The 20,841-nt window shown below is 42.1% G+C and overlaps 1 protein-coding gene across 1 annotated transcript in view; it reads right to left on the bottom strand.

The window, feature by feature from the left end:
• Positions 1-5,834: 5,834 nt before the first annotated feature.
• PCSK5 (proprotein convertase subtilisin/kexin type 5) overlaps positions 5,835-20,841 on the bottom strand; it is a 271,693-nt gene continuing 256,686 nt past the window's right edge. Inside the window, exons 32-38 of the mRNA XM_063129354.1 lie at positions 17,117-17,350; positions 15,218-15,448; positions 12,818-12,995; positions 11,782-11,999; positions 10,567-10,667; positions 9,506-9,712; positions 5,835-6,239 (exon numbers count right to left, since the gene is read on the bottom strand). Of these exons, the coding sequence (XP_062985424.1) occupies positions 5,835-6,239; positions 9,506-9,712; positions 10,567-10,667; positions 11,782-11,999; positions 12,818-12,995; positions 15,218-15,448; positions 17,117-17,350 (1,574 nt within the window). The remainder of the gene's footprint in view (positions 6,240-9,505; positions 9,713-10,566; positions 10,668-11,781; positions 12,000-12,817; positions 12,996-15,217; positions 15,449-17,116; positions 17,351-20,841) is intronic.

Genomic DNA, 20,841 nt, shown 5'->3' with positions numbered 1-20,841 from the left:
CTTTTAAAAGTTGGGTAAAGATTTGCCATAAATCACATAGTAAACACTTATTGCAATATCTACAGTAAAGAAAAATTCTTATGCCAATATGCCTAAAAGAGAACACTTCTAATCGTTGTATTAATTAGACAATGGAAATGTGTGTTTGCTTTGGAAATACTTTAGGTTCTGTTAGATATGATGGTAAACACATTCCACTCCATCCTTCAGTAATTTGTAATAAGCATTGTTAGCAACAAGAGTGGTCCAAATGCTGTTTAAGGTGGGCTCTTATGTAGTGTTCATAAAATGTGTTTTATTTTCAAAGTTATTTTAAGGGTTAATATACTTAAAAACAGGTTGGGCAATAGTGGGGGGAAATTAACGTAAGTGCCTGTTAGAAGAAAAGGCACCAAAGCCTTACTCCAACTCTATAATTGCTGCCGTGAATCAGAAATTTGGCCAGTAGCTGCCCCATTTTAAAAAAATATTGACAAAGTCCTATGACAGGGTAACATTATGCAAGAAGATTTGCATATTGTAAAAAAGGGGTAATCCAGCCGGGGAGGAGGTGCGGGAGAGAGATGGAGAACTTCAGTTCTCATCTGAACTTTACTCAAGTTTATTGAACCTTCCCTGAGCTTTGCAGTGGCAAGGAAAGTGTGGACAATGCTCCAATTCCCCCGCCCCCACTGCTTCCTGCCTGAAACTAGTTCTAGAATAACATTTCTTGATCACATTCTTGCATTCCAGCATGAGCATATCACAGCTTTCAGAACTGACTTGTGTAAGTATTGCTAAGGTAACCATCTTAAGTATGCTTAGCTGGAATGAGAAGTCATGGTATGAAAAAGGTATTGACATATTTGTATAAAAGGTGAAGCAGGGGGTTGCTTTGTATGGGGGTATTTCTATGTTACTTCAGGAGGATGTAGAGTTCTAGGGTTGGGCCCAGATTTAAGCTGGATCTACTGTGCTAGCAGAAGTAGACTTCCTTGCCCTCCTTACCATTGAAGTCCCCTGAAAATGCTACTGTCAGAAGACCCTGCTGAATGTGGTGAGCTGTGCTGTGTTGGCAGGGAGGAAGATCATCCCCCAAATCAGGCATTATTATTATTATTATTATTATTATTATTATTATTATTATTATTATTATTATATTTATTTATATAGCACCATCAATGTACATGGTGCTGTACAGAGTAAAACAGTAAATAGCAAGACCCTGCCGCATAGGCTTACATTCTAATAAAATCATAGTAAAGCAATAAGGAGGGGAAGAGAATGCAAACAGGCACTGGGTAGGGTAAACAGGCACAGGGTAGGGTAAAACTAACAGTATAACAGTATAACTAACAGTCTAAAGTCCGAGCAACATCAAGTTTTAAAAGCTTTAGGAAAAAGAAAAGTTTTTAGCTGAGCTTTAAAAGCTGCGATTGAACTTGTAGATCTCAAATGTTCTGGGAGAGCGTTCCAGGCGTAACGGGCAGCAGAAGAGAATGGACGAAGCCGAGCAAGGGAAGTAGAGACCCTTGGGCAGGCGAGAAACATGGCATCAGAGGAGTGAAGAGCACGAGCGGGGCAATAGTGTGAGATGAGAGAGGAGAGATAGGGCGGAGCTAGACCGTGAAAAGCTTTGAAGGTCAACAGGAGAAGTTTATATTGGATTCTGAAGTGAATTGGAAGCCAATGAAGAGATTTCAGAAGTGGAGTAACATGGTCAGAGCGGCGAGCCAGGAAGATGATCTTAGCGGCAGAGTGGTGGACAGAAACCAACGGACTGATGTGAGAAGAAGGAAGGCCAGAGAGAAGAAGGTTGCAGTAGTCCAACTGAGAAATAACCAGTGCATGAACAAGCATCTTGGCAGAAGAGACAGACAGAAATGATCGAATCCTGGCAATATTATACAGGAAAAAACGACAGGATTTAGCTACTGCCTCAATATGAGGAATAAAGGAGAGCAAGGAGTCGAATATAAAGCCAAGGCTACGAGCTTCCTTGACCGGAGTAAGCGTAACATCATTGACAGTAAGAGAGAATGAGAGATGAGGAGAAGGTTTAGGAGGAAAAACAAGCAATTCAGTCTTTGCCGTATTAAGTTTCAAACGACGATGAAGCAGCCAGGCTGAGATATCTGAAAGACATGCCGAGATACGAGGGACCATTCATGAGTGGAGCCCTTCGTCTTGTGGAAGAAAGATCCTGGATACAACTCCTGCTTGAGTCTTACCTGGTGATAGTGTAGCAGTCCTGAAATGTCTTATGCCTGAAATGAAAACATTTTGCACCACTTCCTGAAACAGAACCTTTATAGTAAGATAAAAATCCAGCCATTAACCTTTGATATATAAAAACAAAAGATATTTAACTGACTTGCTGATGAATAATAAACAGTTTAAAATAACACCAATTTAATGTGCAGGTAATTCAAAAAGTATCAACATGATAACTTCATGAGCTCATGAAGACTTTATTTTGTATAAAGCCATTAGTTTCTATGGGGGTAGGTAGAAGAACCTGCAGATGTATAAACTAAGAGATAGAATGGGGAACCCATCCCTGCAGGTCTTCCATGCGGGATCAGCTCCCCCTCTGGGTTTTTGCTCTAGTGGGCTCTAAATTTCCCCATATTGGATATACCATAACTACTGCCTCCATTAACTTCAATAAATGGTTTAGCCAACTGTAATGCTAGGGTTTTAATCCAAAGGGCAGAATTCTTGTGCTTGTAAAGTTCACCTCACAAGCTTTAAATTAACTCCCAGTCCTGTCCCAGCCCCCACAAGTCTAGCTCAGAAGAACTTCACCTAGCATCTCCCTGCTCTGGCTCATTGGGCTTTCTGGTCTCTGTTCCTCCTGTTCCTTTGAGTCTTTATTATAAATGCAAAGAGACTTGGGAACAAGATCCAAGGTTCAAGACTTGTCTGTCAAAAGCCTACCCGCAGTTGGGTGGCCATGGTCAATAGCACAAGCTGTTCACAACTACTACCATCACACAGATGAACTGTTTCTCACAACCTTCATGCCCTAGCATGAACCTGACTGGACAGGTATGGGAACAGTTTTGGGAATGTGGTGTATACTGTTCTTATAATAACTTAGGTGGAGAGGAATGAGAAAGCTGCTAGGTTTCTATTCATATTATGTAATTAATTGATTTTATTGGAATTGGAATTGATACCTTGGCTGGTTAATATGTTTACTAACAATTCCAGTGACACTATTTAATAAAATGTTAATGACTTTTTAAATAGTTGATATGTGTTAACTAAACTGATACTTTAATTGAATTATTGATGCATTGTTTAATCATTGATATATCAGAACATTATAAAGAATGTAGGATAAGAGTTTGGATATAGGGTCTTGTTTCCCTCATTCTAGGATTTTAATTAAACTGAGCAGTAGTGAGAATAATTATGGGCTGCTAGCTAGTATAAATATCTAAAAGTGGTTGCAGATCCAAATAAAGTAAAACAAGCTGTGTGCTGGCATTAAATGATTACCATTCTTGGTTTGATAACTGGGATTCCAACCAGAACCACTCAGCCCCAATGCACTACTGTGACCCTAGTGGCTTTTGAGAGTATTATTTAGTCAGCCAGCATGCTTCGTTATAAAAATTTATTTGATCACACAAAGATAAGTTTATTGCATTCAGTTATAAAGGAACAAATCTTACATTCCACAATGACATGTATTTCATTTTGCATTCCATTCTTCTACTGTGCAATCCTTTGCATATTTACTCAGAAGTAAATCCCTTTGAGTTTAATGGTTCTTGCTCCCAGGTAAATGTTCACAGGATTGCAATATTAATTTATGGTTTTAATACAATATTAGTCACCCCATTTCCTACCAACATGAACCATACAACTGTTATGGACCTGGGTAGTTAATTCTCTCAAATTTATGTGCTGTAAAAAAACAGTTCTCTGTAATCAACCAAGGAATTAGAAGAGTTGTACGACTGGTGTCTTCCCAACCCTAAATGAAACGTAGAAATTTGTATTCCATTTCTTTAAACATAATTACTATGATTCAAGAGGTAGGTATCATAAAAGGTTTAGATTAATTTCATTCTATTTGTTTTAGATATGGCAAAAATATTATACATGGAGTGTTGTCATAATGACCTCTATAAGAAATGTGCTTTAGGTTGCAATCCTATGCACACTTAACTGGGAGTATGCTCCATTGAAAACAATGAAATTTACTCTGGAGTAGAGATGTGTAGGACTGTACTACTAATGCTACAAAAGGAAAAACATGGGAGACTTCTAGTACTTTTATGAGAATACTAATTTCAAGTGGTTGCTATAAAGGAAAAAAATACTCACTGCAAAGTGAAATTCAGTGCAAACTAATCACACAGCTTCAAGAAATATTAAGGCTCTCTCCAATTAGGTTTACTACTTAAATATAAATACACCCTTGTTAATAACGGTCGGTTGTTTAACAGATTGGCAAGATTTTTTAGACTGATTTGCACATGATGTGAATGCTAACTACCTTGTAGCTTTGTTCACATGTAACGCTAAACCGTGTAACCCTAAACCATATGAAGATGAGCTGCAGTAAGTCTCAGGCTCATGTACTCCCCTCCCCCTCCTGCAGAGCAAGTGCGAGGAGGAGTTCAGAAGCTTTAGACTAACCACACTTTGTCTTAACATCCAAACCCGGACAAATTGCATTTAGTCTTAACTGTGGTTAGTGGAAACAAGCCAAGTTCAAACCATAGTTTATGAAGCTGGCTTGTTTTCACTAGTCATAGCTAAAATTAACCAGTTAAGTGTTCTGGCACAATGCCAAACTGGTTAATCTAACATGGAAGTGGAACATTGCAATCTCCGCACAGCTTTGCTGGAGGAGGAGAGGACATGAGCCTGAAGTTCACTGGCTCGTCCTCATAATACTAAACCATGGTTTAGTTTTATGCACAATCCTGGGCTTGTCATTGTTTGATGATTCCCAGATGAATGTGTTCTACTTCATCTCCAACAAAGAGTGAAATAGTTTATAGTAATCTGAAAGCTCTTGTCTGTGATTATCTGGGGGCTCCAGCCATCAAATGATAAATATTCATAAGTGAATTGACCTTTTGCCAGATATGTTTCCTTTAATACAAATGTACTCGAATCAGATTTCTTTTGCCACATGAAGGATTACCAAAAGACAGAATCAGAGCTAGGAAGGGGTGTAAATGCTTTGCATATTATCTAATCTACCAATATCCCAATATTCCTAACAGAGTAGCCAAAGCAATGAATAGAACCTTTGAACTATATAGTCCCTGGGCTACTTCTGGCTGATTGAGGCTTGTATTCCATTCAAAAGTTCATATCCTTAATTTTTATTGTGTGTGGCTGGGATCATCAGTTTTCCAGATGTATAAAGAGCACTACTTTGTCACGCAAAATGCATAGACTACTGGCACGTGCATAGAGCCATATCAGACTAATAAAGACTATGCCATTTTGTTCAGCATTTGGAAAGTGGTGATATTTTAAACCAACAAATTCAGCTCAGGTATTTTCTGACATGAAAATACTTCATGACCCCTATATTTGATATAATTTACTACAGAAGTATAGGAGGAAGAAATTATATCTAAACTGTTATTTTAAAAAAATGCTGAGTGGATACAGACAACCATTTACCAAGGTGGTAACTTATTTTGGTGTGCATACAATGGTGACCTAACAATTCTACATCAGGTGCAGATATGTAGTAAATGGTTGTCTGTATCATTTGGGTGAGATTCTGAGCTTTCAATTAGTTCATCATCTTCCATCTTCCAGTAATTTACTATGCTGGACAACAAAGACAAAATGACATATGCACTAACTAGAGGTTATCTAAAGGAGTAACTTTCATCATCATACTCTAGTTCATCTAATTCATCATCCTCTAGCAGTCCATATTTAAATTTGCGATAGACTGTGCCATCTTGGCCCATATAGACAATATCGTCGTCATCGTCGTCGTCATCCTCCTCTCGGTCCTTGTATTCAATCACTTGATCATCTTGATAACTGGTGCCTTGGTAGTGGTTACTTTTGAAAGAACTGAGCGCTTTTGTGTTATCTGCCAGCTTCTCATATCCACCTTGGTTAACTGGTTTGGGTTTGGCTCGTGACCTCCTCCATATGAAAATAATAGCCCCAATGGTAAGGATCAACAAAATGAATATGGCAACAATCATAGCTGCAGCTTTGCCTTTTGTTTCCTCTGACACGTTAGCAACACGTAATATACACTCACCTGGAAAAGAATGGTAAACAAACCTTCATATATTAATGAATTACAAGTGGAAATACATTTTGGGGTAAGGATGAATAACTTTTCCCATCCAATTGTAAATGTATCATTGGGATACCTCTAAGAACGTCACTGTTCATGCTCACAAAGATATAGGTTTGGATCCATATTTAGTCATACTTAGTAAGTAGTAGGGGTGTGCACGGACCCCCCGCTCCGCTTCACTTGCAGATCCGCCATTTTCCGGATCGGGCCGCTCCGCCCCGCCCCCGCTCCGCCCACTTCCGCTCCGCTCCGCCCGGAGATCCGGATCCGGATCCGGAGCTCCGTTTCCCCCCCCCCCCCATAGGCTTGCATTGAAAGCTAAAAAATTATACAACTTTTTTTCTGTTCAAGTTAGAAACCTCATGTTTGGCACCATGACACCTCATGGGGATATACACACGCATGCCAAGTTTCAAAGCAATCCCATCATCCCCTGATTTTTGGCGAATTTTTGAAAATCGGGCACCCCACACACAACATCCCTGCGAGGTGGGCAGGGGAGGAGGGAGGGAAGGCAGGCAGGCATGCAGCTGGCATTTCTGGGGGCATAAGGAAGTGAGCCAAGGATAAGCCAGTAATGCATATAAAATGGAATAAATCAATCAATAAACAAAGGGGGGGTGGAATTAAAAGCAGCAGTGTTGCTCAATAAACAACAAGAAGAACTTTTTTTAAAAGGCTATATCTGTCTTTTACCAGCAATAGGGGGACGTGCCCGGGGGAGGGGGAAGTAGCTGCCAGTTCAAGACACTGACAGCCACAGCTCCGAGAAGAAGTAAAACGCTCACTTCGACTCAGAACAGGCATTGCTCCACCACTGAAAAGTGACCATTCACTTCAACTCATGAGAGGCATTGCTCCACCGTTTTACTCTCTTTGGAAGGCTCTATGGCCTTCCAGTGCAGGAGAGAGTGGGGGCACGTCCACGATGAGATGCCCTAGGGGAGCTCATCCCCTTGCACCACATCGATTCAGTTGTTCACCAAGGTTAGGGTGGGGAGCAGTGCTGTGTTTCTATCTCTTATTCTTGGCTTAGTATATGATTTCAGGTTGTGTTTGTGCATTTGGTGGGGCTACTGTGTTAAAAAACACGGGGAAAAGCCCGTTCAGATGAAGAAAGAGAAGTTTCCCAGAATCCCAAGTTACCTGTTTTGCCTATGCCCTCCTCCAACTTTGGGATCATCATGACCGGGAGCTGACTCTGCCCCTCAGCCCTTTGAAAAAGGTATTTTTCCCGCCGATTTTTTAAAAACTTCTAGCCCGCGACCCGTACGATGCAGAAAGTTGAGAGTGGTCTCAAAATGACCCCCATCCACGACTCTCTGTGCACAAGAATTTTCAGAATGATAGCTTAAACCCCCCCCCAGTTATCCCCGATTCTTTCCCTCAATGCAATCCTATGGGCGAAAAGCCGAAAACGCAGTTTGAGCCGTGCGGTTGACCCGATTTTCACAAAAACATTGCACGTGAACCACAGCACGCAGAAAGTTGAGAGTAGTCTCAAAATGACCCCCATCCACGACTCTCTGTGCACAAGAATTTTCAGAACGATAGCTTAAACCCCCCCCCCAGTTATCCCCGATTCTTTCCCTCAATGCAATCCTATGGGCGAAAAGCCGAAACGCAGTTTGAGCCGCGCGGTTGACCCGATTTTCAAAAAAATATAGCACGCGACCCACACGATGCAGAGAGGTGAGAGTGGTCTCAAAATGACCCCCATCCACGACTCTCTGAGCACAAGAATTTCCAGAGCGATAGCTTCAAAAACAACGTAGTTATGCGCGATTATTTGCCGCAATGCAATCCTATGGCGAAATGTTTTCAAGATGGCGACCGGAGCGCTCCGCCTGAACTCGGAGCTCCGAAAAATGGTCGCTTCTCTTCGCCTTGCTTCTAGGGGGTCCACGGTCCGCTCCTACTCCGCCTCTGGGTAAGGCGGAGCAGGCCAATCCGCTACTGCTTCTACGCTCCTAATCGGAGCGGAGCACATCCCTAGTAAGTAGTCCCATTGAAATGAATGGGATTTATGTTAGTAATGACTAATGTAAGTCTTATTGATTTCAAAAAAAGGTCTGCTCTAAGTATAGCTGAATCTGGTTCCAATCCACAAACTTTAATTCTCTCTTTCACATGCACACAATCCCCTCTGTCAGTATCGGTTTAGTGAGGCACAAAAGGCTAATAGAATCTACAGGAAAATTCAGAGAGGCCTGGATGTATTTTAGAGGGGTTGGGTTGTTGTTTTTCAAAAAAGAATTAACCCCCTTTATTTTAAAATGAGTGGCTCAGTGAATCAGCCATTTATAATATTTCCCATTCTCATTAATAAAAGCCATGGTATCATTTCCTGCTACTTTTCTGTAGCGAGATATGTGTGACATGGGTCTGTCCCTTGATAAACAGAACCAGTATATGACATAGGTATTCATGCCAATACTGTTTCTGTTACTACTAGGGAGAAACGTACTGTCTATTCTTCCTCTTGCCACATACTAGTTTTATATGGGCAAAAATATTTTTCCTTGAGAAAGTGAGGTCCCACATGTAGTGGTAAAGTCCAAAACACAACCCACTTTCATCTGTTTGTGAGAACTGGGCTCATGTAATGCTGTTACCAAGATTCCCTGCTACAATACGTGGACTAGGGCTTTGTGCACAAATGCCCTTTGGTAGGGCTGGCCCAATACATTCTGCTGCTTGAGGTGAAGGACAAGATGGCACCTCCTCCTAAGTGCCTGCACAAAATCTGACTGAATTGGCACTTCAATACTGGTGAGGGGGATGGCATCTTCCACCATACCTGAGGCAGCAGGCTAGTTTAGGGGGCATATGTAGCCTCCTCATTCTACCTAATGGTAGGGTTGGCCCTGCCTTTTGGGTTTTTTCTAAGCAGCTGTGATACCAAACTTCAATCATTCTATACCCACACATCAAATCATATAGCTTGGAAATACTCTTAAGTATTTAAATAAGTGATTTAAATGTTATGTAGGTTCAGCCAAAAATGCTTTCCCATGGTGGCACTAGGAGGCAGGAGAAACATTTAAAACCTCCTCATTGTACAGTTCTGCTCAATAGTGTGCAGCATCTGCAGGCTTGGGCTGCCATCGCCTTGGATATGCAAAAAAGCAGGATTTTCTGGGATATGAAACTCACTGTCAAGTCCTGATCTTGGTTCAACAACAACAACTACCATGCACATAAAACATTCCCCGCTACCTCCTTCTGCTCACCATTTCCTGGCATTTCACTGCAGTCACAACACTCCTGAGTTTGCAGAAGTCCTGAAACAGTACAGCACGGCACACAACGATTTTCATCCAGATAGAGTTTCATCTCAAGAGGACACTCAGTACAGTTGAGGGGGCCGGGTCCCTTGCACTCCCTACACGAGTCATGGCATTTTTTGCAACTTGGCGGGTTCTCCTTGGAGTTAGAAACACAGAAAGAAACTTGGCTGTTGCTTCTGTTTTCAGATGAAATGGACAATGCTTTATGAAACCGTCTGACCCTTATCCAATGGGACATGTACATACCAGGCAGGGTTGCATATGTGTAGCTTTTTTAAAAAAAAGCCAAAACATTGCTGATCAAAAATTTAGTGGGGAAGGAGATCAGACTAAATCCAGCTATCAAATAACTAAGAAGAGGAATTCCACTTTTTTTAAAAAAGGGCTACATGCATATAACTGTGGCTGTTGGGTTGGCTAGGGAATTGCGTGCAAAATAATAAAGCTATTTAAAAACAACAAGAACCCAAGGCTGGGAGCAAAACAACTAATTCTGTTATGCCAAAAACAACTAGGTAGTAATCTTGCATGGTAACATAATTATTGGCCATGATTTTACAAATATAAATGATCTCTCTGGAAATGTGTGACCACCCTTGTCAGAAGAGGCTAAAAGCCGTTGTTCATACACAGCAAGACAAAAGTATGCAAATTCAAGGCAAATACTATTCTATCCTTAAAATAATTTTATACTCAAAAGGAGGGAAGAGGCAGAATGCACAGGCAGGAGTTGGAAAAAAATGAACTGGTTGTTTTAAAACTGAACCAGATTGCATCTCTCCTCTTGAATCTCTTCGTTATTTTTGGTCCTCCATTAATCATTTTATATATGAGAACCAACAAGCAGAAATATTATGTCAAAGAGTACTAGAGCTCAACGTTTGGACCTCTCTATGAAATGTTTCAGTACCACTGGTTTAATGACAACAATATCAATAATGTAGAGAATGAGTGAGTATCTGTTTTCCGTTCTGTCTGTGTAGAAAGTACCTCTGAGATTTTGTATTCTCCTATAAAGCAGTCAGTGTTGCAGCTTCCACCAAACAAATGATAACTCCATACACAGGATGTACAGCTGATAGGTCCTGCCCCTTAAAATCAACAAATAAAATAATTTTAAAAGGATAATCTATACATCTCATAGTGCTATTACATTGGTTAGTAGATTTCAAACTTTGCAGACCAGGAACCCAATTAGACCAAACATGTATCTGGGCACCCATTTCTTAATTATTATTTTTTTACCATATATTTGTATGATGGTGCTGCTGGATTTGATGAAGACAAAGGAGACTGTTGCTAATTATTTCTTTCTAGGATTCCAAATTTCTTAAAGCTTTTGGAAAATTAAAACAGGGCCAACCTGCCTCGACTAAATGTAATACTTTCTCACAAATGCTGTTAAATCACTGCACCATGCACCTTTATAACATGGCTGAACTTACTAAAAATAAAATAATTTATGAAAAGCCAGTGGGTTGGATGTCGTGGTATCATTCCACCAGTGGAAGGGAAACCCATGGCAGGAACAGTTTCTTCCCCACCACACACACCCAAATCTGCTTCTGATCTTTCTGAATCTCCTCTCTGAATTTCTGCCCTTCCACCACAGTCTTTTATATCTTAAGAACGGCCTGTTTTCCTACAAATGAACATTTAATTGCTATTTTAAGAGCATGATCCTATGCAAGTCTATGCAGAAGTAAGACCTCAATGGGACTTACCCCAGGGAAGTGTGTATATGACTGCAGTCAAAATATGACAGTTGTGGTGGAGGAGAGAGAAATTGGAAGGAGTAAACAGATGTTAAGTTGTTGTGTGGAAATTATTACCATGGAATCATGTAATTATTTTGTGAAGAATTAAAGCAAAGTCTGACCCCAACCAAAGTTCAAAACTCCCACTTGGAACAGAAAGTTGACATTTTCCATGGTACCTAAAACCTATTATTCCTTACTCTTATCTGGATTATTTGAGCCTAACAGAACACAATGTTGCAACAAACAGAAGAAGCTCAATCTAAGAAGTGTCACACTATTGTATATGAAGAGTTTTAGCTCTCAGTGGACTTGCAAAATGTTGCCAGGCAGTGGGGAAATCAAGTTTTTCCTGCACTGCTGCATTCACAAAACGTTATTTAGACAAAAAGAGAAGAACACTGATAATGACTTTTTGCTGGCAGAAATATCGAGCATCTTATCTTACCATCGCAAGAATGGCAAGTTGGATAGCACCTTTCACAGGTGAGTTTATCATTGTCTGCATAGTAAGATTCAGGGCAAGAGAGGTGGCATTCATTCTTGGAATGCAGCAGGAAGAAATGTTCATCGCAGGACAGGCAATCCGTAGATTCAGGTCCCAGACATTCCTTGCAGCTTTGGTGACATCTGTCACAAGTGCCAGTAGCATTGTTTGCATAGTACCTGAAACAGACAAAAAGTGCAAAGGATTTAGAGATGATTGCATTGTAAGAAAAGGATAATTTCTCTTGGATCTCTTTGTACTTTGCAAACCTGTATCATTGGGTATTATTTGTGCTTTGTAGCAGCAAGGATATTCTCCTATGCAAATGAATGAAAAGGAAAGCTTGTGAATAAGGCAGGCCCAAGTCATTTTGCTGCCTGAGGTGAAAACAAGGTGGCGCCTGCCTCCATTCTACATACAGAAGCCTGACGGACTGGCAGTTGACTCTTACTTCAACATTAGCAATGGGATGGCACCCTTCAGCATATCTGAGGGCTCTGGGCTCTGTCCAAGCCGTCACCACTTACCACCTTCCAGCATCTGCTGCCTGAGGCAGCTGCCTTAGTTTGTCTAATGGTACAGCTAGCCTAGCTTGTGAAAGAGAAGAAGAGAATGAGTGAGGTGTGTGTGTGTGTGTGTGGGGGGGGTATTATTGTCCATGTACTTCTATCATTTGGCATAGAAAGCTCAGGAATGCAGCTATGTTGGCCAAGTAAGGCATTTCCAGCTGCACTGCAGCCAACAGCCCTGATAGAGTTCCGTCATACATTCACAAGCTCAACTTTCTGTTTGGAGAGGCTGTGATACGTATCATTGATACGATGTGGTATTTTTCCCTTTCCTTTTGTTTGCCAGGTGTAAGAACTATTACCTATGTTGTATTGAACATTCCAGGGTACCTCCAGGATGTCCATTTCGATTCCAGGAGGAACTATAGTACAGTTTAACAAAACTTTTATCCAACAGAGCCTTCAGTCTTGAGAGGCTGATGTCTTACCCAGTTGAACAGATCTGTACACATCCATTTTCTTCCTTGTACCAACTTGGTGGGCAGGACAGACATTGTGTGCTGTGTTTCCCATTGCATGTTTCACAGGTCCTGTGGCAAGTGTGGCATTTGTTTTCATCACTGTCCAGATAATATCCATGGGGACAGACTTTGACACAGGTTGCATCTGCAGAGAGAACAGCACCAGACAAGGTACAGACTATTTTCCCTTTCCCCACTGGGGTGACCCACATTAACCTAATCAGTATCAGGGACACTGAAAGAAAAAGTCCCATATAATTAATTTTACATTGTTTTCCATTTTCACTTGTGATTAACCATCTCAGGTTAACCTCAGGGTAAGACTCCATCAAAAGGTTATGGGAGTCATTTGGCTGAGTTTCCAGGTTCTATTAGGTAGTGAGATAGCCCCAAGGAGCAAGGATAAACAGGATGATTTTGGTGACAGTGCTCTAGGCAAAATTATAGAGGTGAGCCTTCTTAAGTAGAACATTTTGGGACTCATGTACTCTGGTTCACTTCATGGAGCAGCCTGGCACTATTTAATAAAGCCATGCACAAAGAACCACTCAAAATTCTCTACCCTATTTGTGAGAAGAGAAATTGGGGCGGGCGGGCAGGACAATTTCACTGAATTTCTCCAAGGAGAGGAGAAATTCTCCAGCAGTTTCTCACAAATAGGGCTCACCATGGGCAGGCGTTGTAGCACAGCTTCTCCCCCCCCCCCCCAAGTGTTTTGAGGTTTTCTTGCACTGCTACTGTAAGTGGCAACAGAATCACATGCGTGGGCAGCCTGGCCCCCACTTTGCATCCTCCACCATGCAGTGTTGTGTATAGCTCCAGCGAAGGGGTGGAGCAAGTGTTATGTCAACATTAGTCTTCCAGTTTCCTGAAAGTTATCCTCCCCCATGAAAGAAGATTCTACTTTTCTCCCTCATTCTCAGGGAGTTTTATACTATATTTTGAATTTCATTGGTGGTGTTTTAGTCACTGCAAGGTGGCTAAGGATAGTGTATCCATTTTCTTTTTCTTACACATCAATCCTTTGTTCTGCATCATCCCGGACTGCCTGCACTTCCTGGGGCCAATCTACACTAGTCTTAAAATGTTGCTAGTGTCCCTTTCTAACGTGGTTCTCTGTATTGGTTCTCTGAATCACGAGGCATACTAGCATGACTTACGTTTAGCTGTAACTTTACTGCAGGGCACATGGTTAAATCCTTTCCGTTGTTCTGGGTTGCTCTGAGCTGCTGGGTTTGCTCCGCCCACTGCCTGCCTCATTCCTAGCCAGCAGAGCAGAGCAATAGTCTTAAGCACACACAAACCCCTTCCCAAAACATCTTAATGCAGGTCCCAGAGAATAGCCTGAGTGCATAAGAGCCAGCCACTTTGCTGAAGCTAAAGGAGACCAAACTGAAAAGTTTTAGCAGCAGCCCTATTTAAGCCCCGCTGGTCATGAGTTTTGGACTGGGAGCAAGAGACCCTTGTTAATTTTCCTGCACGGAGCTACAGCAATCCTTTGAGCACTCCTCAGCTCCTTTGCAAAGTGGGGGGAAATGTTAAAAAAAAATCAACTGATGACCCAATCTGATTCAAATTTTAAGGCAGGATGTACTTCACAATAAAAGCAGATTCTAAGGTGGAAAACTTCTGAGTCCTTTGCATGCAATTGTCAGTGATTGCACAGTATAAGGCTGGTGTGATTTATCTGCTGTAGCAGATAAGATAGCAAATGGGGCGAAGGAAAGAGAACAGGAAGTGGGCGGAGCAAACCCAGCAGCTCTGAGAAATGGAGAGCAGAATTACCGGTAGGACGAGGCACATGAATCTGTAGCCACGCTGGAACTAAGAAATAGAACCGGTAAGTAGAACTCATTTACAACGTTGGAGACCCAGGGTCACGTGACCCATTCAAAGCGTTAGAATAACACCAGTGTAGATTCCCACCTGATCTGAAAAAGCCCTATGGAAGGAATTAGCTTATGATGTCTTCCCCTAGGCTCTAATTGAAGTCTGTGCAGCCATGGAGGCTACAGGCTGCTGGAGAGATGATTGCACAATGAAAGACAGGACACCTCCAAAGTAAAGTAAGCACAAGAAACACAAACTCAACCCATGAGAATTTCTCTGAAATTTTCTTCACCATTGAACATCATTTCCAAAGCTGTTTCTTTTCCATCAAATTGAATGAGAATGGTTGGGGAGAAAATGTGGGAGAAATTTTTAGCACAGCACTAGAGTTTTAGGGAGACAAGAAAACTACAACCTTGCAGAAGAGCTCCGCCCGTCTTTCGGAATACCATAGGCCCTAGGCCAGGCTGGCCACCTACCTATGTTAAACACAGAAGACAGAGGAGAGGAAGAAAAAATAAGCCTGGAGACACTTACTGAGAAGATACCAGTTTTGGGGACAGCCGAGACACTGATCTTGAGCAGGGCCTGTGCAATCCAAACACTTCCTGTGGCAAGACTTGCACCTCTTGATCTGTCCATCATAATACTCAGTGTCGGAGCAGAGCTGAGGCATTACACAGAGGCCCATGCCAGTCATCAACAGGCCTTCTCCACAGGAAAGGCAGGAAGCTGAAGATGAACATGTCTGGCATGTCCTGTCACAATCTGAAATGTGACAAATCACAAATATTTGATTGATTTTTGCCCCCATTGCCCTCAAGGGTTCCTACAGTCTTTCTAGCCTTAGCATATTGAAAAGAATATGTAAACAGCTCACTTGTACTGAATAGGTGGTCAAGGGTTGGAAAAATATCTGAGAACCAGTTACCTCTCCATTTTTCCCAATGAAGGGATTTGTATTATGTGATACTTTGATTGCTAATCTTATAATCAGGTGATTATGGGAAGTATTTGTTAATAACTCAACTTCGTTATAGATTACCTTTGTATTTGTTTTGCTGAAGCATTCTGTATAACTCAAAAACATACATAGTCTTTCCTAAATATAAACTGAGATGATCAAACACATAAGTTTAAAGAATTTATATATTTCACTCCCTGGCAAAAAATACTCTGTACTAGGGCTGTGCTTTGGATTTGTCTGAATCCTGAACCAAATAACTCCCTAAGCCCCTATACCCAGATTTCTTGCCAGGGGAAACCTCTGGGTTCATCTACACCTAAGGGTGTAGCGGGAGGGAGGGGGAGGATCATGGACTGACCTGCTTCCGCAATCCTCCCCCAGCATCAATATGGCTGCACAACATCCCGGAAGGGAAGAGGGACATTACGGATGCCATTTTTAATTGTTTTTGAAGAGGACCTGGTCGCGCGGCAAAAAGTAGGAACCCACCACCACCAAACTCCACGCCCAAGCCCCCAGCCATCCAAGGGATGGCAAATATGCTGCCCCCCACCCCCAGGGGCATGGAGCCACCCCACGCAGCTCCGTGTCCGTTTGAGGGCCCAGGAGACCACAGAAAAACCAGGAAATCCATGGTTGCATACATCCCGTGGAAAATCTCTGGTCATCTCCAGTTGACCCCGGGATCTCCTGTGCATCATCTCGATGCACAGGGATGACCTAGAGATGACCCCAGGATATATGCATGGCATGGACATGGCAATATATACCAAATTGCCACAAACAAACAAACAAAACAACAACAACACCGCCACATATTGTGAGGGGAAGGGGAAACAAATGTCCCCAAGTTTGAAGGCTGCCCTTCCACAAAAAAAACACTGTACCCATCTTCTGAAGTTTTGTAGTTTCCTAGTTAGGGCCACCTCAGTGCTGTAAGTAATTTTCATGGCACTTGCCCACAAAGAATGTAGAGAGAATAAGTGCATCCTCTTTTTGGAAAACCCTAAACTATGAAGGCTGCTTTTGCACAAAACACATCTAAAACTTGACAGGCCTGCAAATTTCACCCAATCCTGCCAAGAATTTTTTAAAAAAGTCATTCACAATTTGCTTTTTAAAAATAAATAAATAAATAAATAAATAAATAAATAAATAAAGGCACCTAGCACAAAACAAAATAAAATTGGGTACATACATTGCTCACACTTCTGTAAAGTATGATACATTGCTACCTGAGCACTCAATTAGGGCACAATCCTATGTATGTATAGGGAGAAAAATGTCCTTGCTGGGGGATGCTGGGAGTTGTAGGATTTCTTTTCTGTCTAAGCATGCATAGGATAACACACTTAATCACATGGAGACACTGTAGGCAATCTTAATGTGACAAAGTGTGCTTATGGTACACTAGTGTATTCTGGCAGAAATCACCTTTGACCTCTACCTCTATACTGCAAAATAGATACCTTTACACTCTTTATTTGCTTCTTCGTAAGTGCCATCTGGGCAATCTGCAAAACATTTGCCATTGTATAGAACATTGGAATCATCAGGACACTGTGTGCAGTCCTTAGGATCTGGCCCATCACATTCTTTGCAGTCCTCATGACAGCGAGAACAGTGGCTGGAGTCAGCGAAGAAGCCAGGTGGGCAGTCATGTGAACACTGTCCATTGTGCAGGCGAAATGGTGGAAGACACACTTTCAAGAAAGGGGAGAATATATCAGGATAGATGGAACAGCATTGCGCTTTCTTGTATATGCTGTAAAACACTCCCCTTCCCAATCCTAAATTTTGTTGGCTGAAACAGTTCCAGAAGTCTCATTGCGAAGCTTTAATGAAAATAGGGGTGCCCGTTGCTGGGAAATCCAGCCTTTTGGGGGCTTGCCAGGTTTTGATGGCATGCCCGCCTCAGCTTGATTTTTGCGAGCTGTGCACTTTTTTTTTGTCTTGGCTGTAATTTGTGCAAATAGAAATTTGTGCAAATTATGGAACCAATTTGCATAAGTTAGCACAATTTACAGCCCCCCCCCAACCGGATTCCTCCAACATCCCTAAATGGCAATCATTGCCACAGCCAGGTCTCAACAAGACCTTGTCCATCCCTGCTACTTGCTGCTCTGTCTTCACACAGGCTGTGAGAATGAGCCCTCCATTGTGCTGCTTCTTATAAGTGACAGCACAGCCTGCCATCACAGAGGAAAATGGCAGGAATGAAAGAGCTATCTCATTCCAGGTACCCTGGGCTCCAGAGGAGTATGGCTGCAGGAGAAGGGCCATCCTGCTTCTCAGCAGCCAAGCTGGTACCATAGGACAGGAAACATAGGTGACGGAGAGAATGGAGATGATTCAACATAGAAACCCTTTTCAGATTGAATGCACATAGGACTGGGCGGTGGGGGACAAGAGTGAGATTGTGGTAGCAAGCCCTGTCCCCCAACATATGATTGTCCAGCAGAGTTCACAAACAGACCATACTTGTCTACAGTCTATGCCTTGGCTTCTAATTTTCCTTCCGTGAACTCATCATCATCATCATCATCATCATTTTTGAGCCACTTTTCCATGGTAAAACAACATGGACATAATGGTTGCTTCCTATGTCCCCCTTCTCAGCAGCCCCCTAAGCTCCCTGAAAATATGCTCTTGGGGGTTGGGAGACCCTTGGGAACAATGTGGTATATGGCATCAGGGCTGCATATGGAGGAGGGAATTGGTGGAAACTAGGGTGACCATATTTTGGAAACCAAAAAGGAGGACAACATGGTCATCCCCCAAGGGTGTGTGTCCAGTACCAAGGGGGAGTGCCCACCCAAACATAGCCTTGGTCACATGTCTGATTTTACAGCACACATTTAAGACAAATCTGTTCTACATAACATCTTAATGTTAAAATCACTGAAATAAAGAACAAGTGAGAGATTCAGTGTATCTGAAATTAACTTCACTCACTCCTACTTTTGTAGGTTTTGCTGTACTTTGAAGCTTTTGCTATACTCTGTGTGTTACATTCTCCCCTTCCCTCAAATATCTTTTCTGACTGTATCTTCACTCATTGCAAGCTGGTGTTGTTGTTAACAGGGTTTGCTACTGGCCCCAGATCTGTTTCAAATTTGGTATGGCTAAAGCTCTACCTAAAAGCTATCATGGTGCCAACTTTCAGCTCTTTATCTTTAAAAATGACAGTTTAAAAAATAATAATTTTAAAACCTCAATTTTTAAAAAAGATCCTAAAAAATCAATGGATGAATGGATCTGTTTCCAATTTGGAGTGGCTAAAGCTCTACCTAAATCCTATCATGGTACAAAGTTTCATCTCTTTAACTTTAAAAATGACGATTTAAAAGATAATAATTTTAAAACCTCAATTTTTAAAAAATTCCAAAAAATTCAATGGATGAACGGATCTGTTTCAAATTTGGTATGACTAAAGCCCTTCCTAAGAGCTACCATTGTGCCAAGTTTCATGTCTTTAAAAAAATGACAGAGTTATAAGCATTTTTGTTAATTCCCATTAGAGCTGCTCTTTGAAAAATAATAATCCGGATTTCCCCTCCCCCTCCCGGATTTGCCATCAAAAACCCAGACAAATCCGGGTAAATCCGGTCATATGGCCACCCTAGTGGAAACTATTCCCTGCCCTTTTGGTGAACAGGGGAGCAACTTAAGATCTAAGGCTATGAATATAGGCTTGTCCAGTGCTGGCTCGAGTTTTTTGGGGGATGCTTGGGCAAAGCACCTTCAATTGGCCTCCTCCTTCAATGTGTCTACCTTCACACTATCATTGTCACTAGCTGCTAGTGCTTCTCATCATTGCTTGCTTGGCAGGCAGAGAGCCAGTAAGCAGGTCAGCCAGCCTTCCTCAACCTGGTATTCTCTAGATGTATTGAATGGCTTCATAATTCCCAACCTATAGCCATGCTGGCTAGGAATTATGGGAGTTGCAGTCCAACATCTCTGAATAGTACGAGCCCGAGGAAGGCTCAAGAAGGTGGTGGCATCTACTGCTAATCCTTCTCACCACTGCCATTGTCTGGGCAAGGAAACAGGGAAGTGAACAAGCAGGCTGTGATGGTGAAGAGGAGGAGCACCTCCAGAGGGCTCTTGTCCGTGGGCCCCTGCTGGAGTGTGGGCCCTCAGCAGTTGCCCAACTATCCCTACCCTTGATGCCAGTATGTGGGAATTCTGATCACACGTACAGAGTCCATGTGCATATATTTGGAAAATGTGTAGGATCTACTTACACAGTCTACTCAGTCTTAGGGTTGTACTAATAATCGGACGGCATTTCAAATTCTTGAATAAGATATATTTAAGGTGTTCTGAAATTGTATTTTCATGGTAAATTACTGAAAAGGAAACGGACTGGAAATGGCTTCCTGATTAAGACTTGCATCAATATGTTTTGCTCATTAGGTTCTGAGGTTCTAATTGGATGGAACCCATTGTTTTCTTTTAACTGAAGTTTATCTTTAATTTAATATAGAAGTTCGCAGGGAGCCACTTAATTTTACATGTTTCCCCAGCTTCCCACCCTCAGATAAATATGCAAATATGCAATTCTGAGGCGAAAATGGAATGTAGCTCAAACTGAATATAGTTTCCATAGCTTTTAAGGCCTCCTCTACACCTGCTATTTATCCCAGGAGAATGTTGAGTTCGTTGCTATGGGGCTACATGATGCACAATTGATCCCAGGGTGAACCGGGGACGACCACTTTGTTCTCCTGGGATATAGGGCACTGTAATTATCATGATTTCCCCCCATCTATCAGGGCAATCCTGAGGTTCACAGGTAGTGTGCCCCCCCTCCCAAAGTTGTTGCTGTTCCCCATGAGTAGTGGGGCTCAGTGAACAGGCAAGCAGCTGTGTGGAAGGAGCCCCTGGGTATCGGGGGAGGGGGGAACATTTTCGCCCCCTTCTGGATGGCTCTCAGTGTCTTCCAGTGCTGAGGTTTTTTTTATTATTATTTAAGAAATCATACCTTCCCGCAGGTTTGCTGTTCCGCAGTCGTCTCCACTTCTAAAAGAAACACCTTTGCCCTGGAGCGGCCCTCTTTACTTCTGGGAAAACTCACTGGTATCTGGCCCTTGAGGGACAATCCCGGAAGTACAATACTTCCTGATTATCCCTCTTCTCTCTCTAGGTGTAGACGAGGCCTAAGAGTCACCCCTCGCCATTACATTCAGTA

Source organism: Elgaria multicarinata, chromosome 6 (assembly GCF_023053635.1).
Source record: "Elgaria multicarinata webbii isolate HBS135686 ecotype San Diego chromosome 6, rElgMul1.1.pri, whole genome shotgun sequence".
NCBI lineage: Eukaryota > Metazoa > Chordata > Lepidosauria > Squamata > Anguidae > Elgaria > Elgaria multicarinata.
Note: the sequence above shows the minus strand (reverse complement) of the source record. Positions and strands in the feature narration are given on the sequence as shown.